A 25,475-nucleotide genomic window follows, 5' to 3' on the forward strand; every position below is an offset into this window, starting at 1 on the left:
AAAATTTGTAATACTGTTAAATGACAGTAAATAGATAATGTAAATGAATGAATGAAGTGAATCAAATGAATGAATACAATGTATCATCGAGCACACGTTCAAATTTTCTCAAGTTTCTTATCTTCAAACATTCCTTAGACAATTGCTTAACAATGATAATAATTAATTATAAAGTATTTTTTTTTGCCGAATTAATTTGAAAAAAATTGTAAATTCTCTAATTCAAGCTAATCACAGAGAAAAAAAAAGGTAAAACCACTTTTACCTGAAATCCACTTCCTCCGCATGTCTGAGAACACTTCGACCAATCGGTCGTAACCCACTCGAACACCAGAACATTATCCGCAGCTGCATTATAAGTCCTTTGTTTAATAATTGAACCGCTTAAACATTATCAAGACAATGTAAATTATTGAATACCTAAGTCTTACCTAATGCAGCAAGCGATTCTGTAGCGGAATCCTTCGTCGTGTCGTCCGCTCCTGTTATAGTCGAGGTCAAAACGTTCGCGGGCTTATCTTCATCGGTTGAACGTTGCCCCTCTCTAAACACTTTTTTTAGATTAACTGAGAAGGCCTTTTCTACGGAGCTGGCGTGATCCTCTCGATTGCGAGATAAGTTTCTTACGTTCTCGTCAGCATTCTCCCCAGTAACGCTCGACCTCCGATCATCTATCAACGTCGAGTTCTCCCTCGCTCTATTTTCCAGGTCTCTAGTAGTCGGAAATCGCGCGATTGTATAATCCGTCGTATGATTTTCCACATACGGCACCATTTTCCGGTTATCCAATTCCTCCTCAAACGCATCGCTGTATTCGATTGTCCTGTTCGCGTGGCTCAAACTACGATGATCCGACTCCGGTATCCTTAATCGATCTTCGAGACTTCTAGACATCATTGTCGAGGCGACGGTCGATGGATCTTCAGTTCTCAAGTTCCCATAAACGCCATGATTGATGGACTTATCACTATCGTCGGTAAAACTGCCTGCCTCCTTGAGTATTTCCTTTTTTGTGCTCGTGTCTTCAACATAATGCACGTCCATTCCGCCGTTTTGTAGAGACGTGATAGATTCCGTCGTGGCTCTGCTCTGAACGTGACTTTTGGCTGTAGTGCTCCACTGATCTCGGTGTTCGTTTCTCGACTCTTGCCATTGTCGTTTCACATTTTTTAACGACTGCTCGATATAATCGATATCGGCCTTAGTGGTGAGCTCGGTATCAACTTTCTCTATTGTATCCGACTTGACGGTGTCTCCATGCTGTAGCCCGAAGAGAGATTCGTCCAGATCGTACGGATCGACATCGATAAATATCCGCTCCTCGTCCGGACCGAAGGTTTCGTCTGGGATGATTGTGTTACGGTACAGATTGTCAAAGCTATTCTCTACACTTTGATACGTGAAGTCGGTTTCTCTGTTAGACATTCTACGCTTCGTTGTCGCAGTCCTTTTGTGTCCATCCTCGATAAATGGTGTGGAAATGGTTTTGCGATTATCAGTAGCTATTTCGCTGTGAAACGGCCAATAGGCCTGTCATAAAGCGCGTTAATATTTAACATTTAAATTTTATAGCATGTAAAACTATGTTGAATAAATCGTCGAAAATTTAAACTACGGTACAGGCAGACAGGCGCGCGCGTTATTTAACTCCGTCAAGTTTATTCACAAATTAATGTCTTACCTTCAAGCCTGATATCAAGTAGCTTAAGTGCGGCACAAGAGTAGAAGCACTTGACGAAGCAGGTAATTCCATGGATTCGTGATATCCCGGCTGATTGATAGTCACAAATATCGAATAACCGACACCGAAGAAAGTTAGTCCAGGAGTGCAAAGCGAAATACAAGAACCATCACCAGAGGAATTAGTTTGATGAAATTCATGCACATACCATTTGTTAAGCAATGTCAAGATACACGCAACGAATTATTATAGCGAGAAACAATCTTGACAATAGAACGCCGTTTCGCGTACCTGGTTGAGGGAAGTAACAGTTTGTTCCTTGTGCATCATCGTGGCTTCTGACGGAGTGGGACTGGTCTTCTGCTTCTTTTGATGTGGCTTTCTCGTTGATTTGCTCAGAAACGAACGTTCATGACTGAGGTCCTCACTATCAAAACGGTTTCCGTAGGCTGCTACAAAAAATCAAAATTGCGTATGAAGCTAAACATCATTATTTTTAAAATCATATTTGTAATCTCAGAAATTAAAAAATCCAAAAAAATTAATGTAAAAAACTTTTAAAGCTGTAAAAATAAAAATCTGTTAAATATCTATTAGATCTGATTAAAAATTTATTAGATTTTAAAATTCTGAAATTATAATCTTGGATTAAAAAAAAATAAATATTATAAATAAATTATACATGTAAAGTTTTTTTGAGACTTCTGAAATATTTTAACATAAAAAAAAATTGTAATTTTATATCATTATAATTATTTATCAAATTATGTACAAGTGAATAATTTTTTTAAAAAACGCGCTTACCTGCGTGATCAGGATATGGACTTTCGCCAGAATTCGCCGGTGCGGAGTCCAGATTCGCGTTTCGTTGTAGGTGAACGGAATTGCCGAGTCGTAAATATTCCTCGCTACTTATCTGCTCTTTGGAACGAAATTTCACTATCAACTGCGTCTCCGCATGCGAATTTCCCGCTAAAAAAATTATCAGCACATTTTTCATAGCAGCATGTCGAAATACGGATAGAGTATGGGAACATGTGGCAGGCGAGACAGATCGCTTACCAATACAAGCGTAAACTCCCGAGTCCGAGGAAACTATATCGATTATCTTCAAAGCTCCCTTCCTGCTGATCTTGTATTTTCTCGATTTCCGTACATCCTTGTTGTCTTTTTTCCATACGATCTGCGCTCTGATAATCGTCGAATAATATTGATTATAATGATTTTACCCGATTCGTAGTTATTATATAAATACAGATAAAAATTCACGCAGGGACTTACTTGTCAAACTTTCGAACGGGACAGCGAAGTTTGATGGAAGGTGTCCCTTGAAAAATCCTGGCAATTCCGCCAATTTTCAAATCCACCTTCGCATTAATATCCGTTTGATTGTACGTCGTGTTTAAGCTAGTGATGATAGGCGGCACGCTAGAGCTCGAGTCCGAGTCGTGACAGGGTCTGGTGTTACAGGGTTTCTCGCTAGTTGGCTTTTGAGGCGGGCATTCTCGTTCCTCGCGGCTCTGCTTGCGACCTTGTGCCATTATCTGTTCGCAAACCACATCTCGCTTCTTCACACCGCCGCCGCATGTTCGCGAGCACTAAAATTATTAATTTAGTTCAGTACTTCGGAGAAGTTCAAGGAATTTTAGAGCACGTTTTATAAAATACAATAGATATATAATAAATTAAATTATAAATTATATATAAGACACATATTGCTGTTGTGATTTAAATCCTAAAATTTGAAGCTGTAATATGTCCAAACAGAACAAATCATGGTAATTTGTCATGACACTAAAATGAATCGATCGTAATTAAGAGGATGCTAAAGCTGTCCTGTATGACTGATTATTTTAATTATTTTCAATTTACTAATTTTTTAATTGTATTTACAGAATTAAAAATCCTTTTTAACTTAATTTACAAATTAACATTTATAAACAAAAAAATATAGAGAAATTAATAAAAATAATATTCAATGTGTTTATGCATAATTTCTTTGGAATGACAATTAAGCTTTACGATTTTTTTTCTACAAATATTTAAGAAATGAAAATACACAAACAAATTTTTTAATTCTCTTTTTATAAAGTAAATTCTTTTATGTTGTTTGCGAGAAAAGTGGTTTATGCCACCGTCCTCATCTACAATAAAGAGTTTCTTTCTCGAGATTGTTGAAGCCTTATACGAACGCGTGCAAACATATACCTTCCCCCATTCCCCCGTGCTCCATTTGACAGGACAATCCAGTACATTGCAGTATCGTCTGTCGGCGGGCGGTGGCTGCGGACACATGTAATTTGGAACGGGCACTGCTTTGCCGGTGCCGTGTGTCACCTCGTGGATACAGGTAACGTCACGTGTCTGTATACCAATACCGCAAGGGCTCATGCAAGTGGAGAATTCGCTATAATTCCACCTACGGGCGCAGACGATGACGCATTTGTCAAGAAAGATTGCACAGAGAATTGCGTCGTAACATTAATTAAACCTTCTTTAATCATTTGCATATGTAAGTTATAATTGTATGAGAGCACATGTTGTGCAAAATGATAAGCAGATTATTCAAATACAATAAATATAAAGCTTGAAAAAATAAAAATAATAGACTACGAGACGAGCCAATGAAAAATTCATCAATTCGACAGAATAATCAATTTGTTCAATCTTTGTTGTTTGTAACGTATTATTATTGCACACACTAGCTGCGTTTGTTTGATGCTGGTGTTGGTAAACATCGTTTGTCATTGTTTAATATTTGATAAACAACAAGGATAAAATGAGATACTTAAAGCGCTGTAAGCGCTAAAACGAATGCAGCCATTGAACGAAATATCTATAAAATCGTATTATATGTTTTTTCGTAAAAAAACACATACGTTAAATGTATTTTTTCGTTGAAAAAATACGTGACACAATTTTACAGATATTTTGTTCAACTTAACGAGAAAAATATTTGTTACGAAAGGACACTGAAATCTATTTGAAATATATTTGACCGTGTAAGTCTTCAGGATATAATGGTCCTAGAATACTTAGCGATTAAGCAAATCGAACATTACATTTAAATTTAAGCATTAAGCTGATCGATATCGCGGTGTTAGTGTTGCCTTACCTCGGAGGACACGGATGGTCGTTACAGACTCGTATCCTCGCCTCCGGCTTCGTTTCCGTAGAGCATAAAAGCGGCATTACCGTTTTCCCGTTGTCATCCCGCACGCAGTTTATAATAAGATCTTGAACACCTAGGAAGAGAGAAGTACATATATAATCGGCGCGCACGATTTGCCATATAAACGATAGATAATCCGCCCAGAGCGTACGCCCGTCCCTTTGTATCGCGCTAGTCGACACAGAATAATCTTAATACGATTATATCTGAGCGCTGCTAATTGCACAATGACATCGGCACGATTTTGCCGGGCTAATTAAGGGCTACGTCGCGTCGTCGAGTTAAATTCGTTTCACCAATCCTATTCAATAAACCGATTAATATCAGCATGGACTGCTTCTAAGGCTTTTGTTTACAAATATCGTGTAGAAAATTGGAAAATAAATAGATAAACAAATAAGTAATAAAAAATTATTAAATTGTTTTATCACACTCAAAGATACTGAGATATGCCTATCAATAAAATATGCGCGAAGTGTGTTTCCCTACCGATGAATACACCGAGAAAAAAATATTATTGATTTGACAAAATTTTCCAACTAAATTAAAATTTTATCAGTTCAAGAATTTATGCATTTAACTTAAATGCATAAATTTTAAGTCAAGTATTTATATAATTAATTGAAATATATAAATATTTGAATAGACAAAATTTAACTTAGTTGGAAAATTTAGTCAAACTAACAATATTTGTTTCTTAGTGTATAATTAGTATAATAAAAATATTATATGATAGTGACTTAATTTTATTTGAAAATCTGATAATTAAAGTGAAATTTTAGTGCGTATAAAATAGTACTCGGAGTAAATAAAGAAAATTTTATAATAAAATAAATTTAAGATTTCAAGATTCTTAGAATTGATATTCTTAGAATGAATATTCTTAGAATTAATTTCGACGATTTCTCGAAATACTTGTTCATTGGGATGAGGTTTGAGGCGAGCTTCACCGGAAGCTATTCATCATTTAAAATCCATATGTGACGGATCAAGAACCTGAAATCTCGTCCCGCCCAGGCAATAAAGCCCGGCCTCTCATTCAGTCCAGGTATATTATCAAACGCAATCTTGACGAACAATAGTCGGTCTAATCCGTTACCTCCTAAGCAAGTCGCGCTGCAGGGGGTGTAGCCAGTTTCCTTCCACGAGTATGTAGTTTGCACGTCGCTACCCGGGGCGACCTTGATACCGCTGTCATAGCCGCTTCCGCCGGAACTACCGGACGATGATCTACTGTACGAATCCGTCAGGCTTGGCTCGGCGTATCCGCTGTCGCCGACCGTGTCGATCCTATAGGACAGGCTGTTCTCCAGCAGGCCGCACGGCTCCATCGTGCACTTCTCCGTTTCGACCGGCTTCGGACCGGAGCACTGGCTGTCCGGTAGCTTGGCGATGGTTCGGCTGAACTCGAGAAATATCTTGCAGCGTACCTCCCTGTGCCTAACGCCTTCGCCGCAGGTGACGCTGCAGGGCGACCATTCCTCGGCGATAAACCTGATGAGGACCCAAGTCCCACGGTTAATATATATTCTGAATTCACGTAAGATAATATGGTGGACGAAGGTGAGTTCGACCGGAAACTCCGGTAACTGGGATTTTAGGTCATGGAAGAAAAATGCGATAGACGCTTAAGATTTGATCATCCATTTTCGGTATGAGCACTTAAGAGAGATTTAGAGCGTATAAATTATTCTTTATAAATATACGACTGTAAAAAAGTATCTGATCTTTTTCCGTAAAAAAAAATTTTATGTTCACTGAACACTGAATGATCCGAATAAAATATAAATTGTATAAAATCGCAAATGCATATGCGCATGTATAATAAAGATATTTAATTGTAAATAATTTAGATTGCTTTTTAAAATAAAAACATTTACTACTTATAAATATGTATACACATTTTATCAAATTTAATATGTAAATTTTTTATACATATTAAAAGTAATAAAATAAAATAAAATAAAATTAAAAAGTAATAAAATAAAAGATACAATAAATTCTTAATGTTATAGACATAATTAATTGACAAATTTGATGACATTCAATTGGATTAAATTGTTAAATGTACGTTTATATCTTTTTCCTTAAGTATTACAAGAAAAATTTTTTTACATCTAGATTTTAGATAAATATTATGATTTAATAAAGTATCATAATATTCAATAATTTATCTATTTTAAAAACACTTTTAATCATCAATAAAAATTAAACAGATATTGACATTTGTTATTTTATATACATAATATGCAATTGTTTTTATTTGTATCATATTCTATAGGATTTAAAATTTTAATTAATTTGAAGATAACTTTTTATGTTGATAAATAAATTATTAGACACAAATTCAATCTGTTTCGTTAATGCCAGAAAATGGATTTTAATATATCTCTTTGACACAAATTATTTCGCGTGCATCATAAAATAGAATTTTCCCTATTATTATAAGCCATAAAATAATTTAAAATTAATTTTATAATAAAGAGAAACAAAAACTGTTTGAAATGCGGTGAAAATGTTCAATAAATGAATGTATTAAATTTAATAATAAATATAAATTAAATTACTAATTTAAATTTATTTTTTATAAATGTATTAAATTAAACAATCAATATTAAAGATATAATTGTAACTTTGTTGCTTACAACGAAGATTATCGTGACTATGTATAAGTAAGCGCAATTCTACTTTTGTTCTTCTTTATCCTTGTACAAAATAAATCTGTGACAGATGAAATCGTTGTGATAATGGAAGGGTAGAATAACGCGTTATGAACGTTAAAGATACGGGAAAATTGTCAGGTAGTACCACACAGAGAGAAAGTTATAAACGCTGACTGAAGGGAATCTAGGTCTGACATCTTATGGAATTTCGTTACGATGGTAATGGCTGTTCTAAAGCCGCTGCCATTGTTCTCGAATTGCGATCGATGTTACATCTCCCGCGAGGATTGTAGCGAAACGGAAAGTTTATACGAGCCGAGAACTTGATGAATTAATCGTTTGGTGGCCACGTCGCGGACTACCTAAATTGGATTTTAAATTAGATCAAACAAGACAGTTATTTGTTTCTTTACATTTTCCACAGATTACACGGCAAAATAAAGTAAAAGTATATTATCTATCTGTATATCCTTCAAGATAAATTCGCTAAACGCCAATTCCATTTCGGATGGCCATAAAGATTTATAGCGACATATCTTATATCGACATATATTGATTGATTTTATTATTAAAGTTAATATTATTACTAAAACATTCAATTCCATAGTTATTTAGAGAATCCTAGAAGAAAATATAATAATTTTATAGCTTACATAAATGTGAAGTTTATATTTTAGAGTTTATTTCTGATTCGAGATAAAGTTTTATCAATAATTAGATGTTTTACATTGCAATTATAAATAATTATAAATTAAAAATTATTATGTGTATATATTATATGTATGATATATGAATTCTAATGTAGTTACGGTTAATGTAGACTTGTAATTAAATCAATTTTTTCTTTTTTATTTTTGTACAGTATTATTGATTGAAGCTTAATGTTACATAAAATTATTATGCCATTAGATTGTATACATTACGATTATTTAAAACAATTACCGAGATCTGTAATGTTGATTACAAAATATATCAGGATACTAGATAATAGATATAGATAGTGTACGTGCATTATAAGATACATGAGAGCAGTACTTACGTCGATTCGGAAGGTATCGGTTGGTCCATCAATTTCTCTGACACTGGGGATAGCGGATAAGGTTGCACTAGGGGCTGCGTCATACCATCTCCATCTAAATAACATTTCATATGCCATTTTATTTTCTATGCGTATTTCCTTTGCACACGATGCAGTCGTGTGTTCCGATAATTTTTCGAGCTCGGCCAAGACTTTATTTCTGAAGTTTCTTTCGCGTAATAAAGCGCACCAAATCTTATATAGGAGACTTACTTTCTGTAATACAGAAATTAAAAAAAAATCTATAATTTTGCAGAAATGTAGCGCATGCAAATCTAATTACGTAACTATTTTTTATTTTTTCGAAATGATTCTAAATATTTTTTTAAATTTAGATTTAAAAAAAATTAAAATTTTAAGTTTATTTGTAAATATATTTAAAATATCTAAAAAAGATGTTATAATAACACATAAATTACATACAAGAAATATCATAATTTAAAAAAATATAATTTAAAGAACATTTCAAATAATAAATGTAAATAATAAAAAATATTTTTATAGTAATTACAATATTGAGAATTTCTAGAAATAAATATTTTATTCCGCGGAAATTCAAATAGAAACTGAAAATTTCAAATTTGTTTGAAAAATAAGAGATAAGGAAAAAATAATATATCCATTTCACAAATCATACATAATAGATAGAAACGTTGGCAAATGTTTGTTAGCAAAATTAATTACGCGACAGCCCTTTTAACAGCTTAAGGTTCAAAGCTTAAATTTCATACAGATGAGTGTAATTTCGTATAATCTGCTTAGGGAACATTGCGTATAAATTTTCAGATCGTCGCTTAAAGCACGTTAAATTATCGTTCGATCCAATATGGTTTAACTTAGACATAACGCAATTACATGTGGGACATGCGACGTTCGTCTTGCATTCCTGCTCGGTATGAGGGCGTTCCGCGGGGTCGCAGTCCCTGGAGATGGCACCAACACCGTCTCTGCATTCGATCGTCCTCGTACGTATTCCGGTGCCACAGGTCACGGAGCACTGCATAAATAAAAAGTTAAAATGCACACTTCGCGTAGAATTGTAATAAGATGCAATGTGTGAGCCGATAAAATGCGAGAAATAATACATGCAGCTTATGAAAATTGTAATGGCAAAATTCGCACTTGAAGAGAAAAATTACGTATTAAACGACAGAAATTATGTCTATTTCAGCGGATTGATAGAAATAATTACTAACATAATATTATAAAATGTGCAATATCATTTTGCAATTTAAAAATATGAATCAAACATGGGACACTTTCATTGTGTATATCCTGTTGCCATGTTTTAATCCTTTCTTTTTGTTAACACTTTTCTAAATTTAATAAAAAGTACAAGATAAAAAAGCTTTATAATTTGTAATTTTCTGAAAGTTGCAGTTTCCTGTGAATTCAGTGATTCAGTGAAAAAAAAAAAACAAGGCACAAAAAGACCGTTTGACAAGGATAAATCAGAGGGCGACATTCGAGACTTTGCTTTACTCGCGAGGAAAGTAAGGAAAGATGCAATCAAAACTATCCGCGGCGCATTTAACGGCGCGGCAACTTCGCACGAAATACCACATTCCAGGACGGATTAAAACTGAGGCGCAGTCTAATTTAAAATTCCGGATTGCTATTTTCGGTTCTCATTTCAGCGAAGTCGAAAAGTCTCGTTCGAGGCATGTTGTGTCTTCGAAGTTTCTCGCTCGCAATGAGACCCGCAAAGAAAGGACTGGAAAGGAATAAGAGGAAAGTATCGAGAGAGACGGACCCAGCAGGAAAAGGAATAGAAAGATAGACGGAGAAAGGGGAGAGAGAAAGACGAAGATGGAAAAGACAATGAAGAAGGAACTCGAACGTGAGAGCTATCATTCAGGAAGGGTGGAAAGGTGACACGAAAGGAAAAGCGGAAACCTACTCGACTTAGGTGCCGTACTCTCCTCGCCCCTTCTTATCCCGTTCCTCATCCTGGATTCTTCACCCTTCTTCATCCTTCATCTCTCTCCGTCTGTCTTTGCTTTTCACGGTCGAAGCCATATAACTCGGAAAGAGTCTCGATAGCGAGGGGGAGTGCTTTAAGGAGCCTTGTGCTTTCAGTTCAATATTTGCATGGCTCCCGGGTTCTCACAAAAGAGAGAAATCTATCAATTCCTGTCTTCTAGCGGCGCTTCCCCGCGCTCCGCTTCGGATGAAATCATTACTGTGCCACGCTGACGGGCACGGAGCCTTTATGTATCGCTATCAGAGAGAGCAAGAGAGGGGAGAGAGAGAGAGAGAGAGAGAAAGAGAAAGAGAGAGAGCTCCTATTCCAGGATGCTGTTCGGTTCTCGAAAGCGGACGAGGACGGACTGTATTGTGTATCGATCAGAAATGAAGCGCCGTAAATCATGAGCCGCCCACACTTTTGCGTGCATATGACTGGGAAGATTTACCCGCTTTACCTGGTATTCTCCACTCATTGGTCTGTGAGCGAATAAACGTAATGGGGTAGCGATTCGTTGTTCGCACGAGACAAATAACGTTATTCGAAAGATAGAGATATATGGACACCGCTATCCATGAAATATATTCGTAATATTATAGTGCACATTGTTTTCGCGTATTTTTAAAAAAGAAATATTAACCAAGACCTCATAGTTTTAAATAAGCAGAGTCGATGTTTATAAAGTTTATTAAAGGTATAAATGTATATTTTTGTGTTAAAGTTTTTGATCATAGATAAAAGTTTATTATTGTATAACACATTTAAATTTTATGAAATGTAATAAAACAATATTATAATCAATTTGCTTATGATTGTGCTTTCTGGGATATTTTAAAATTTATGCTAAATTTTATTGAAGAAAAAAAAAGAAACAATTTAAAGAGATTTCATATATGAAACAATCTAATATCAGTATTATATAGTATTATATAGTACATGATCAGTAAAATATTGTGTCTTGCACGCGGCGAATACCGCAATAAATACACATCTAGTGCAACGGGCCGCATTTAGCGACCTCATGAATAAAGCATGACGTCTACATTCCGCAGGGAAGTTGCGGAGATTTTTCCTTTCACGTATCTGCCAAGAAACTTTAGTTCGCTCAAGAGACGGGAAATGTTCACGAAAACTTGTACGAACGCCATTCTTTACTGTTATCTTCTCGGACGTTCATCGTCATGCCCTTATTTATGCAACAAGATTGCATTCTCGAGGATCATGAGAGGCTATTTTACCGACAGCGGGAATTCGCAATACTATGCAACTGGATGTGAATAGTTTACAATACGTGGAGGTCCTCTAACAGAGAAATTTGCTTCCGAGAATAAATATCTTTCTCCAGTATTCTTTTTAACTTCTGACACTCTCCCATATTCCATGTCCTTTTGAACTTTAGCAACTTTTTCTATATTTCGTCACGGATAAAAATACTACGAATGTATCTGCAAGTGCGAGATTACGTATAACTTTAATAGACGGCGGATAATAGACGGTCTGAGAAAAAATCATGCCATTGTTTGATGTGAGCTGTAAGCGATCTGGAAAACAACAAAGACATTTTGCGGAAGACCTCGATCCTCGAACTGAATCCTTTCGTGCAAAGCACCGCGATTCTAGGACTGAAAGGTGCATTCAACCATCTAGACTTGGACGAATTCCAAGTAGATAAGTACCGCGCGTTGTCGGACATGACAAAGACGCGCGATACTTTTATTGCGCGGAATAAATTTGAATAACATATTCTATGAAAGCGAAAAACATTCGATAGCGATTCGAAAAGTGTCTTCACAGCGGAAGCTCGTTTCAGATGTCAAAGCGCCCGCATTCGCCCGCCTCGAAAGGTTCGGTTTGTAATCCGCGGCCCACAAAATGTGAAGCAGGCGTATGCTTCAGCTTTCAATGTTAGCTTTTACGTTGTAATTTTCGACGAGATTTTCTTTCAATTTGAGAGTCGCGTTGCTATTGGTTATTTCACGGAGCAAACTTTGAGGCAATCAGAGCGACTCTTGGGAGGGAAGTAACGGCGCGACGATTCGTACAATGAAAATTCTGGAAAGCTTCCAGGCAATGTATCGATTTTCAGGGGAGAGGGAAGGGTGTAAGTGTCTATCTCGAACAAGAAACTGGACCAAGAGAGAAAGAGAGAGAGAGGAAAGGCGGTCTGTCGAGCGTTGTGCCAAAAAGTATACAGGAAGACTTGCATAGATGTCACCGAAAACGTGTTTCGAACATGTACCGCATACACTGCGTACAATACGTGTGCCCATTTGAGCCGCATGCGTTCGCACGCAGGCCGCGACGAAACATCGGTAAGCGAGACATGTATGCGCAGCATTCCGGTTACCGCCGCATAAATTCATCCGCGTTTCCGATATTTTATGCAAACGTTTTATGACAACTCTCTGGCACATCTGCCCTCCATTGCTCTTTTCTTATGTTTTACCTCGAACGCTATTTCATAATCTGGCTGGTTACATTCCGCGGTTGATAGACGTGAAATATTATCTTTTCAATTAAAACAATGTTAATTCTGATTTTCTGGTCGAAGCAAGGAAAATATGTGCCCCCGCTCGCTCGCTCGTGGTTAACAAATCGCAATACGACAGATTAAATGTCGGATAAATTATTCAGGCGCTAGTTTAATTATCAAACCAATTCTTTTTATTTTTTATAAAAGTGTTTGTTTTTACATACGTTTCTCACACTTGGAGTTAAAGCGGACGTGAGAAATACGCTCGTGTGAAAAAAGGAAAAAAAGTGAGTTCTGACAAATGTGATTAAAAGTAATAGAATTGAAAAGAAATCTCTTTTTATTTAAATATATTTTTAAATTTCTCATATATTTCGCGGAAACAATTCAAATTAAAATCCGCAAAGCGGAAGCGTTTGCAATTCCGTTATCGACCGGCATGGAAAGTGGGCGCACGTTAAATCTCGTATGTGCCTAAATTCTGGAATGGCTCCAGGAACTGGATCTCGATTCGGCCAGTCGAAGGCGCAAGAAACCACACCGAAGCGTCGTGCCAGAGGGAAGACCGAAGCGCTGAAACGCTCGCGGGCGCCACGGTGTCGTACATCGTCGTATCGTGGGCGCATCGTGCTGCTGCAACCCCGATCTACTCCGAATCGCATTCGTTCCGAGGATCCGAGGGCGAGATGTGCAACGTTAGCACGCCTTTCGCAGATGTCCGCTCTTGCGTATTGCGAGCGTTGCGACGACGGCGTTGACCCTCCGTTTCGCGACGCGACGCGACGCGACGCCCATATCGACGAGGGTATCGAGCTCGCGTCGATCGTGTCGTTGATCGCGCGTGCTGTATACCATTCGCACAAATGTTGCAAATGTACGTGCGCATGTTTCGCAAGTAACTTCGTCGAGCCACGTGAGCTTTTTCTTGGCAAAACGTTATACGTCTTCCGTCTCCTTTTTTTCGCTCTCACTTCCTCGCGCCTCCTCTCCTCTCCGTTTTTCTTCCTGCTGTCTTGCTTTAAAAGAGGTAGAAGAAATGCTGCCGGCAAATGTGCGTGCTCGTTACTTGTTATATTGTTTTTTTTTTTTTTTTTTGAAAATGATAATTTTGTTTTATCCGCGGAATTTAAAGGACAATGAACCATCAGACGAAGAGTAATGTGGAAAAGAGGATTTACTTTTAATTAATTTTTTTTTTTCGTATTAAGACAATAAGATATAAAGCAATGGAATTATCCGTGTAAATGTATGTGTATCACGCACTTCTCTCATCTAAAATCTGCAATGTTGTTACACGCTTCTTGTTATCGTTCTTAAAAAGAAAGTGATGTCTTGTTTCTCTGTAAATATAACGTGGAAAGAAGAGATTTATCTCTTTATCAAATAAATTGTATCTATGTAATAATATTTTTAAACAAAAATAATAATAGCAAATTATTTTAAATCAGTTGCAAATTGTTTACATATCCGGGACAAGTATATTTTTACGGATGAATGTATGACATTTTATGTCCACTTATATCTCTTCATCTATCACAGTGTCTCAGTTTCCCCTTCAAGCCAGTAAGAAAGCTCTTCTTGCCGGCTTGACAACATCTCCCTTTTTCCCTCTTAACTTCGGCTTTGCCATGGAAAGAAGGGCAATGCGGTTGCCTTTCACCAGGCCAGTCGAGGATTTTGGTGGGGCGGTCGGAAAAGGGAGGGAAAGGAAGAAGGGAACGTAGTTATTTGGCGACTAAATTGTCCTGTTTGATGTTGGTGTCTGATGTGACTCGAAGCGTCCTCAAAGAGGAAGAATATAGCTGGATGGCCCGGATGGGTACGCGATGGTAGCTCGGAGAAGACATTTTGTGGGCGGGGAAAGAGAACGGCGAGAGAATATACTCGCGTGTGTTCGTCTACTCGCGCGGTTTAGACGTAATTCGTACACACACGGCAGGAGAGGTGAGGCAGTTTGGAGTCTGCCTCCATTTTTACGCCCTGTCCTCTCTCGCCGTGAAAGCGAAAACGTTACCGCATTCTCTTTCATACCTGCGGTATGGAAGAGGATTCGCCACCACCGCCGCCGCCGACGGCGAACGGCGACGACGATGTTCCGCTCGGGCGATTCGCGATTCCTCGGTTTCGAGAAAATCCGATTTAGTCGTCGGGCGGACGACGACAGCGCGATTCGCAGTGCCGAATGAAAGTGCCGTTTCATCCAGGCTCGTCTGCTGCATGATACAATTATCTGTGCTCGGAAAAGAGCAGATGCTTTCTCTTTCTCTGTCCGCGCGCGGAATAAAAGTAGTACGAGTCAGTTATTGAGTCACGATGCTCCTTTTGAGAGAGCATCTTTACCGGATTGTTAGAGCCGAATGAATTTTTATAGTGCCCGAACACCAATATATTAAAAAAATATTTCGCCCCTACTTTACAAAAATATTGTGGGGATTTTGCCTCAAATTAAAAAATTGCATTGCTGATTATATTAGGATATTTGCTTTTGTTTAAAACAAACCGAATGTACGAAGTTATTTAGTATATTGCATATTATTAGTTTTGGCACACACGTAATGCCACGTATATTTGTTTTAAACGTTGCAGAGGAGAATAAAAATACGCAGCTTGAAATGTATGTATGTACAACTCGCGAAACTCCGTTTCAATTTATTTGGATGAGGTATCCATGCGCTACAAGTAGAAACTTTCAGCGTGTCGGTAAAGGATTAAAATATATTTTAACGAAGGCATCTCTCTGACGCGTAAAGCAGTAGAAACAAACAAATTGCCTTAATCAAGAATGAGAAATTTATCGCATTCCGTGTTATGCAAACGAGTTGTTTGCTCAAAATTAAACGCAAACTAGATTATTTGGGAGTTGATCCATAATTCACGCTTGAATAACATACTTAAATCCGGTTTCATTCGAATTCAAATCGTATGTTGTTCCGTGATTTTTTTTTATTAAATAATGAATTATGTCTGATATTATTTAGAGACTATATAATTAGCGACTACTTTATAAAAAGGTTTTTGTTTTTATTACTCTTTGACTTGCTTTAAAAAAAGCTCTCAAGTCATTGTATAGGATAAAAATGAATAATATCCAGTTTTTTTTTAATGTCTAATAAACCGAAGAAAAATGGAGTTCATTAGTACGTTATGCGAGATTTATTTCTGGTGGAAATAAAAGCTTGTTCGTACAACGCGGTTAATTGATCCAACGCAAACAGTAAAAGAAAGTGTAATAAAAATATCAAATGTGTCTTTCGTGTATAGAGAGAACGGTTTTACTAAAAATGCAGCTAAAAATTTAAGTGATACACAAATTTGAAAATAATTTTGTTAGACTATCAAATTATATAAAAAATGATATCATAATTATGTAGAACGTTCAATTTGAAAAAGCAGCTCGTAATTACTTTTATTAATTCAAAATTATTTTCAGATCGGTATCCAGCAAAATTTCTAAATAATAAAATTTCTTTTCAGATTAAAAACTTCGCCTTTACCTATAAAGATTTTCGCGTGTGTCGTTCTCGGACATCACTTTATTCATCTCTAGTCAGTCCGTCCGCATCGTCCATGTGCAATTACGGCGGTTGTACACGCGGCTTTTCGAGAAAATCGCATTCTCTCCGTAGAGAGACGGAGGAGCATGGACGCGAAATCGCGATTGCAGAGAGGAGAGGGTCCCGTGCATGTAATTCACGTTGACATATCCGTCGCCACAAGCGCACATCGTGCAAATCGCGCGCAGTTGTTAATTTGCTTTACCCTTAAACGGCACTACGGTAACGTGGTAACTTGTCGAAAAGGGCAACGGATGGAAACAGAGTTTTATAATTAGAGGCCGCGCACGTTTGTGCCCAAAACGTGTAATAATGCCGCAATCTGGATTTACAGATAAATTAACGCGTGCTTTGAGTAATGCGCGTACCGCCGAGATTATTCGAGGAACCTTCAATCGGGGTCTGCTAATTGTGAGATCTTTGGATATATCTTCAACCGTATAGATTTAAGCTAACTGTGCTAACTGTTACATATTAAAGCTTTCATCATTATTAATTAAATCTGTTTCCGGTTATCTCTACTTTTAGAAATCGATAAAGAATCAGCTAACAATCAATTGAAGCTGATAAGTCTTTTAATAGAGTTAGATTAATTATGTATTAATAATGTATAATTAAATGATTCTGACACTTTTGTTATTATTAGAGGTTGGCATCATTGATAAAATCATACGATCCATAATTATAACTTTTTAACGAATGAAACGGGAGAGAGTGTGAAACAAAACTATCAACATTATAAGTTCGAGTTTTCTTTAAATTGGCAAAATTAAAACTCTTTTACCTAGTTATATCTATGAGAATAAATCCCGCGACATTCAGCTTATACAAAAATTATACGATGATATGTCGATAATTTTTAAATTTTTTTCCTCGTTCTTAAGTTTAAGTGTTCCGTGATTTAATCTTAATTACATGTACTTGAAATATGTAAAGGAGTTTTCAATACAGAGGCATAAACTATTCGAATATGAATCGAATTGAATTAGGTAAGATTCGATTCGATTTGAATTTGAATCATACATATTGGCAATCTTATAAAATTATATTTAAAGTAACTTTATATTATATAATCAGTATTATTCTTCTTACAATATAAAAATCTGTTGTTATTATTTATAGGTATATTAATAGTATTGTCCGATAAATTATAACCTGTTTAGATCACGGACTGGATTAGGTAATTTTTATAAATTTTTTATCGCTGAAAATAAATCTGTAAGTGAAATTATCTATTCTGTCACATTTTTGAGTAACTATAAAAGTGTAAAATTGTTTAGTACTTTTGAGCTTCAATAACTCAAAAACGTAACATGATAGAGTAATTTTATTTGCAAATTTATTTTCAATTATAAAAAATTGTATAATAATTACTTACTTTTTTGTCGATCGCTTCATGCCAAGTGCTCCAATAAAAGCAAAATATTAAAATAATTAAGACAACATCGTGAGATCAGTTTCCGAAAGTAATATGTTAATCAAGCATTCACGTCTGTAATAGGAAATAATTGATAAAGCGCATGGTAGATTTCGCTTGCTAGGCAAATCACAATTTCGCCGGGTACAAGTTATCCGAATCGGTCATTTTATACGCGTAACGACCTAGTAACATTTACGCGGAGGGTAAAGGGAGCGTGCAAATCGTGCACAACCATTAACCCTGTTTCCATCTGGGCAGTACGTTTTGTAGTAAAACTCGCAGTTGAGATAGCAAGCTGCGCCGTGTTGTTGCGGTCTCTGTGTACGTGTGTGCACGTACGCCCGGATGGTCGGGCGCGATTGTGTGTGTTTGCGACTGGACCCTGCGAATGCACCTAAATCCGTGATTGTGGCGAGAAGGCTTAACGTTTTCGCTCTTAAATGATACGAGCGAGGCGCCGCCGTGTCTCCGTCTGTATTCCAGCGCGTTTTACTCGCGTAGAATCGTGCATGCACTCTCACCTCGCTCCATTTATCGGTCTCCCACATCGGACAGGACACGGTGTTGCAGGTCTCCTGAGTACGCGGTTTGTGCGTGCCACTACACTTGTGATCAGGTAGCTGCAACAACAAGAAATACCGTTAGAATTTTATTTGGCCGGCGAGCTAAAGTAACTCCGAAAATTAAATACTAATGAAATCTCCGAGGAATTGAGGGAAAAACCTTCCTCTCTTTTAAGACGCCCTTTACTCCAAGTGAGAATTGCAGAATTTGAGATGATTAGAATTTATATTATTGTAATATTAACATTATTAATATTATTATAATATTACGAGTCAACGAAATGAGGCGTGTTTAAACGACGAGGCGTCCGCGCGTCAATTATAAAATTATTCGATACTGAAGAGTCTTCAGCGTCGAGCCATTAATAAGTAGAGAATTCAATCATTTCTCTCGACCGAAATTTAATTTGAAAAATCAAGATACTCTCTTTAAAATTTTTGAGAAAATTGTGATAAAAAATGTTTCCTAAGGAAAAATCAGTCAGTAAATACGCTGCATAAATTTTCGAAAGATGTCTAGAGCTGTAGGCTGCGCAGAACGTCCTGTATATATGAAATATGAACGTACACTGTTATGTCTGTATACGGTGTATGTGTGTATGTGTGTGTGTGTGTGTGTGTGTGCGCGCGTGAGAGCTGTCGGACGGGGAGGTTTTACGGTGCGAGCGACAGCGTGTACTCGCCGCGGAGCACAGCTCCTCGAGTTTAAACGAACCGAACTGGGTTAGGGATCGTGGAATCTTCCAAGACCGTCACGAGAGAAGCGGGACAGGGCTGCGTATGTAAATGCGACTCGCAGACAAGTACGAAAGTACGGCATAAAATTCCCGGAGATGAGAGGAATGGTTAACGTTCCGTCCGCGCGGAAGCGCGGCGGAATTACGGCCGTGTCTAACGTCAGTGGCGAAATGTGAAAAATGTGGCGTTTTATCGTGTGCACGCGTAACGCTGATTCCGTCGCGTCTGGCAGATTTATTCCAGAAAGATTTATTTGTCTTTACATCGTAAAAAGCGCCGCAGTCGCGTTGACATCTCTCTGAAGGCAGACGCGAACACGCTCCGCAGGGTTTTTGAAACTGCGTTACGGTCGGCGTGATTGTATTGATTTCTCTTATCGTTAGACAAATAATTTGATTACGTCTGTGTGTCGAAACACCGGAGTGCTCGTGAAACCGTAAATGTTTTACGAGAGGTCTCATCTCTTCTCCCGACAATGGTGTCTTTAATAATTAGAGAAGAGATTGAAAACTAATAATAATCATTAAATAAAATAAAACAACGAGATTCTAAATAACAGCGTGTTAAGTTCAAGATAAATACCAGTAATATCAACCATCAGGACTATTCCACGATATTGGAACGCGGTTGAAATTTGAACCGCAACGCGTTTGTTTCGCGTTGCTAAGAGATAAGTAATTTCTCCAACTCCACCGAGATCGCCGTAAAGTCAAGGGGAAAACTCAACTGAACGAAAATTTTATTATTAAAGAGGTATTCACCCGGATTTACCTTTGTGGTTTCGTTTCCGTTCTCCTCGGTGCAGAAGACGGACCGCGTTCGCGAACCGCCGCCGCAGCTCGCGCTGCACGCACTCCACTCCCCGCTCATCCATCTGAAAAGAAAGAAGAAAGGGAACGTTAGCTCGAGGTGCCGGTATCACACGGGAAACGCATCGGGATTTGTTGTAGGAGCCGAAGTTTGTTGTAGAGTCATTTACTTGCGGCCGCATTCGCGCGTACCGAAGTTGCATGTGCTAATGAAACCCGCGGCAGCATTAACATTCCACCATGGTCGCGTTGGCAAAGGTGTGCGGCCGTCGTGCCTTTACGTTATTTAAAGTCGGTGTAAAAAATGAAGGTGCCGTCAACGTCGCGCGATGTACTAAAAGTTTATGATCCGGGGACGGGACGAGCGACACGCTGCTCGGTACACGCCGTATTAAAATGCGGCGGACGTTCTCATCGATATACGTTTTCTCGTTTCTTTTACATACGGTGGATACGTTCATTTTTCACGTTCGGCTTTCGTGGATCGCGCGGTTGTGTCGAGTCCCCCCGAAAAGTACGAAGAGAACATCCGCATGCCGCGAATTGCCAAAATCTTGCGCAATTTTCGCTCCCATTTTCCTACGCGGATCCCGGGCATTTGAACAATGTGGAATTACGTCTTCTGCAATGCGACACAATATTAATTTTATGCGCGCTGAGCACGAAGATAAGGTGGAGAGCAACGTTAAATATCTGCGTGAAATAAAATGGAGTTCTTCCAAGATGTGTATCCTCCATTAAAAAATGAAAGTGTCGACCATTTCGAAAGTTTTCATTCATAATAATATCTTTTTGCAAGTAACTTACGCGTTTTCTTTACGTTGCGAAAATTTATGCGCCATCAGTAAACGGTTCAAGTAGCTTCGCCTTTCACACGTCTCTCACTATTTCGAATCTAAATGCCAAAGCGTTTGCCTATTAAAATTCTCGAGTGATGTCTCTGATGGTTTCCCGACGTACCGTCGGGCGCGCACGCGGAGCCGTGAGGAGAGAAGATACCGATTTGCTGGATATTTACCAAGTGACTGGGTGGAGTGCCTTCCATCGACGAAAACAGGCTTTTTGCGAAAAACTGTCAAAGTCACTCTCGGCATTTTTCATGCACGACGCCATAAAAATGTTCCGTGTACGAGCGATTGCGCTAAATGACAAAGTGAAACGGTAAACTCCCGGGGCTCTGGGATTTACCGTGCAGGATATCGATCATCGATTACCGCCGACCTTGCCGTCGATCTCGCGACATTCTTTACACGTGATCTTCAAAGTCATCTTTGATACCTTCAATTTCCGAGCCGGTGAAGCCGCGCGCATTAGGAACCGTAAGGGCCGCTCGGTGGCTTCCTCGATATTTGAAATTAATTACTTTCGGTCTTTTCAATTTCCCTCGTGTGTCTCTTCTTTAAAATCGCACTCGGTCGCCGGATTACTGGATCCGTATCGACGCGCTAGTTTTGACCTTATCACACGAAATCCGTTCACGGTCTAACATGCATTACCACTAGTATCTGCGATAAATCCATAATGTATGTGTCAACATGATCGGTATCTTGCAGACGTTCCCGATAAGCTGTTCATCAGTAATGTTTGCTACTCATTACACAGAGCACGTCTATTGCCGGTATTTTTTCAATATCAATCTATATTATACTATACTTTATCATTACAAGTATTGTAAGTAATATAAAGTTAGAGCTAGCGTTGGCTGTCTCTCGATTAAATGTCAGAGTTGGATTTAATTTTGATGATCATTCATGACTTCCGGGTCGGATGTAGAGATCGCTTAAACCTCAGCGGTGAATAACTAAGGCGTAAGTCGTAATGCACGATTAAATCATAACTTCCGGATTGCTACTTCAAAGCGCGGTTGCGGCTTTTCACGGCGGTCGGAGTTCCGCTCCTCTCTGGGGAGGGAAGGGATGGAACCGTTTGCTCGGTCCAGCCGAACTAAATTCAAACTGAATTCGCGGCCACTCCAATTAGCCATTGACCCATTCGCCGCGCGATCGATGCTCGCTGCTAATTTATCAACGGAAACGGCCTGTAATTGCGAGTCTGTGATAGCCTCGTGTCGCGCTATAAAGGGGCCAACCGTCCCATCTTGATCGTTAAATGATACGATTCTATACCGATTAGCGAGACCGTCGTCGTCGTCGTAGGAGCACGCGTGTCCCAACCGGCAATTTTCTTTGCGTCCTCACCAATCGATCGATCGAGTGACGTGAGTTAGATCGAGTGAGATATATCACAGCGCGATTACCGTTCCGCTCGGCGAAACGAACCCGATACGTTTCCCAAATGCAATTTTTACAACGTAGCGCTTATTACATACAGCACGATTTCCACTCACTAATTTCTCGTCAAGTAAAAGCTCGCGGTTCGATCGATTGTTAGGAATTGTTAGGGAAAACAATTAACGTTCTCCATTACATTGTCTTCGGTCGCAATCAAAAGTAATCCTTAACCAAACATCGGCAGATCAACATGGACCGCCGATCGTCAACATCGAGTTCGTGAATTCGAATAACACAAAGAAGAGATCCTGTATACCGGGATCTGTAAACTTTCAACGCTATTCCCAGCGACTTCCCAGCGAGTCTGATGGATCCAGAGAGAATAGTTCGCAGGAGTTTTTGCCTGAGTCCCGTCGATGGGATGGAGTATATCGTCGTTCGTCGGACGATTCCCATCGCGAGAGAAACTGGCTTTAAACCGCCGCCGCCTCGCAACCCTTTCGCGAGACGGAAGAGAAATATTGTTGTAGAAACAAAGATCGCCCGTACCGAGTATCCAATTCCCAATTTTTCGCCTGCTCCTCCTCGCTCGCTTTCTTGAAAATCCCAAGCGAATAAATCCCTCGTGCGAGAAACGCGATTTACTCGCGAATTAATGATACGAGAAAAAGTAACATTTCATACACGAGCGGATATTTCGTCTATAATTTGTAATTTCTCTGATCATATTGAATACGTACATATATTTTGACTGGCAAAATCGCGCGCGCGCGTGCAATTCGCGGGGTGAGGCGCCCATAATATCCACTTGTCAATTGTACACGCGAGAGCGGCCTGACGTTCCTTTGACGTGCATGCAGTTCTACCGTAGACAGTTTAGTCTGCCCGAAAGTACTCACTTCGTTGTGCAGGGGTGCGTGTTGCACGGCATTAAGGATTTCACCGAAGGTCTGCTGTTTGCATCGCAATAGCTGTCCTCCACGACGCTCTCGTCGGCCGATTTGCACACCGCCATCCCCATCTTGAAACCTATTAGCGCAAAAACATGACCGACAAATTAGCCCTCCAATTTGATAGCGAACGTTTATGCAAATAATGCTCGTGAATTTCACTCGTTATCTCCCCACACAACGACATGTCAGTTTATTTTTGTAGACCGTTACGTGATACATGTCCGAATTACAGCAACATAATAAGCAAAACTTCAACAGCAATGAAGAATATATTTTGAATTGGTGTTATGAAAGCTTAATACATTTTTACATAATGCGATCCAGATTAAATGCAGGTGTTCCGTAGATGATAATATTTTAACGATCAATAAAGTTTCGCATAAGCGCCGAGCTATTTTGTTTTCGTGTAATTGTTTGTATAGGGAAATATGGGCTAAATTAATTCAGTAATTACCAACCTCCACCGCAGGACTTGGAACAGGCGGATATCGATTCCAAACTCCAGGAGTATCGCGATTGACAGCTTGATCCGTTCCCTCCGCACACGCCACACGCATCTGTGTTCTTGTTACTACCAACTCGAAGGTCGCAACCAACCTTCTGCAACAGAAATCCACGCTCGATTAGTGAAACACGTCTTCCATATAATGGATTTCAGCCGCGGTTGTCATTATTACTTCCCAACACACTATTCGAGACAAATAATCCTGCCTTAAAAATAAAAAAACATGTTCATTTCTGTGTTGTGCTATTTTATGATGAAGAGTAATAATAATAGCAATTATGTAAAAATGTAGCTAGGATTTTCAGCAAATTAAAAATTAATAAATCAAAATTATGTATAATATAAATGGAAAAAGTTACTCACGTACAAAAATTTGATTATGTAAAAGAGAGAGAGAGAGAGAGAGAGAGAGAGAGAGAGAGAGAGAGAGAGAGAGAGAGAGTGTGTGTGTGTGTGTGTGTGTGTGTAAATTTTTTCTTGTTTGGTTTTCAAAGTTTTGCCAGTTTTTTCAACAAGTATTAACAAATTAACGTTCCGTGCTGAATACAAGAATTTTACAAAATTTTATTACTGATTCGGAAGTTGCGTCGCACTTATATCGATTTACTGTTTATGTGACGGGAAATTTTTCTGTTTCGGCTGTGGTTGGAGCTTGAAAGAGTTTTGCAGTATCGTCGGCATCTCGGGTACATTAAGAACGTTGACGAATGTTGGCGTGCCATCGGGATTCATGCGAGAGCGAGAAACGTCCCGCGAAAATTCAGAATCTTTGAGGAGGAGAAGATGGTGCTGCTGGGAGAGCTGGAGGAGGCGAGAGCTGACGTCGATTCGTGACCTGGCTCGGACGGCAAACTGATTTGTCATTCAGGTTGCATGGAGGTTTGCTCGGAGGTCGGGGAGTACATTATTCATCCCTTATCCTGGGCAAGAGAAGAGGGAAGCAAACTGTGGAAGGCGAAGGCGCGAGCGAAGTGGGACGCGCCTCTGCGATGCCGGGAGAAAGCATCGGGTGGACGAGCGGGAGGTAAAAAGGAGAGAGACGTGAGCCTAACGAGGGATCTCCCTCGTACGATCAACTGCGGCGGCATTGAGATAATCCGAGATTTCGTCGCGGTGACCTGGGACGCGAATAAATCGTTCGTTCCAATTACCTACGCTTAAAGATTGAACTTCCGGAGCTGGCGAAACTGAAGGTGTGCGCCTGTTCGGCGGAAAACGAAAAAAATAGTAAAGTCAATATTGGAGGGTGAGTCATGATTGTCGTTTGCTCTGCCTAATACCCGAATGCAGGCGAACAGTTATTATATTGTTTAGCATTTTACAACTTGATTTAATTATTTAGTTGTACGCGTCAACGTACGGGAATTTCAAATTTGATGGATAACAATATTTTACAATTCATTAATTTATATTATGTGCAATTACATGTTCCTTTTGTTTATAAAATAATAAGTGATATATAAATTGTGCTACTTTTAATCTAGAATCACATAAATTCTCCATCTGTTGTTATGCATTCATTCTTTTTTTTTTTATATACGATTTCATGTAACGGTATTCATTTAATGAAAGGTAGACATTGTCGAACGAAAATTGCACGCTAAATTCAGTACGGCATGCACGGCGGCGCGACGGTCTCCATTTCGGCCCAATTGACCGTTCGATTTGG

At 38.7% G+C, this 25,475-nt stretch overlaps 1 protein-coding gene across 3 annotated transcripts in view; it reads right to left on the reverse strand.

The window, feature by feature from the left end:
- Window positions 1–25,475, reverse strand: part of LOC105837787 (protein madd-4) — a 208,534-nt gene that overhangs the window by 3,414 nt on the left and 179,645 nt on the right. The window contains exons 6-21 of one of the 3 annotated variants that reach the window (XM_036284102.1): window positions 23,760–23,901; window positions 23,248–23,377; window positions 20,080–20,182; window positions 18,529–18,627; window positions 9,450–9,591; window positions 8,556–8,649; window positions 5,953–6,347; window positions 4,797–4,926; window positions 3,890–4,100; window positions 2,963–3,279; window positions 2,744–2,871; window positions 2,486–2,653; window positions 1,973–2,130; window positions 1,682–1,771; window positions 432–1,530; window positions 266–348 (exon numbers count right to left, since the gene is read on the reverse strand). In XM_036284102.1, the coding sequence (XP_036139995.1) occupies window positions 266–348; window positions 432–1,530; window positions 1,682–1,771; window positions 1,973–2,130; window positions 2,486–2,653; window positions 2,744–2,871; window positions 2,963–3,279; window positions 3,890–4,100; window positions 4,797–4,926; window positions 5,953–6,347; window positions 8,556–8,649; window positions 9,450–9,591; window positions 18,529–18,627; window positions 20,080–20,182; window positions 23,248–23,377; window positions 23,760–23,901 (3,489 nt within the window). Of the gene's footprint in view, window positions 1–265; window positions 349–431; window positions 1,531–1,681; window positions 1,772–1,972; window positions 2,134–2,485; window positions 2,654–2,743; window positions 2,872–2,962; window positions 3,280–3,889; window positions 4,101–4,796; window positions 4,927–5,952; window positions 6,348–8,555; window positions 8,650–9,449; window positions 9,592–18,528; window positions 18,628–20,079; window positions 20,183–23,247; window positions 23,378–23,759; window positions 23,902–25,475 lie in introns of all 3 variants that reach the window. The other 2 variants (XM_036284101.1, XM_036284103.1) reach the window with 2 other exon arrangements.

The sequence above is a fragment of the Monomorium pharaonis genome, chromosome 3 (genome assembly GCF_013373865.1).
Source record: "Monomorium pharaonis isolate MP-MQ-018 chromosome 3, ASM1337386v2, whole genome shotgun sequence".
Taxonomy (NCBI): Eukaryota; Metazoa; Arthropoda; class Insecta; order Hymenoptera; family Formicidae; genus Monomorium; species Monomorium pharaonis.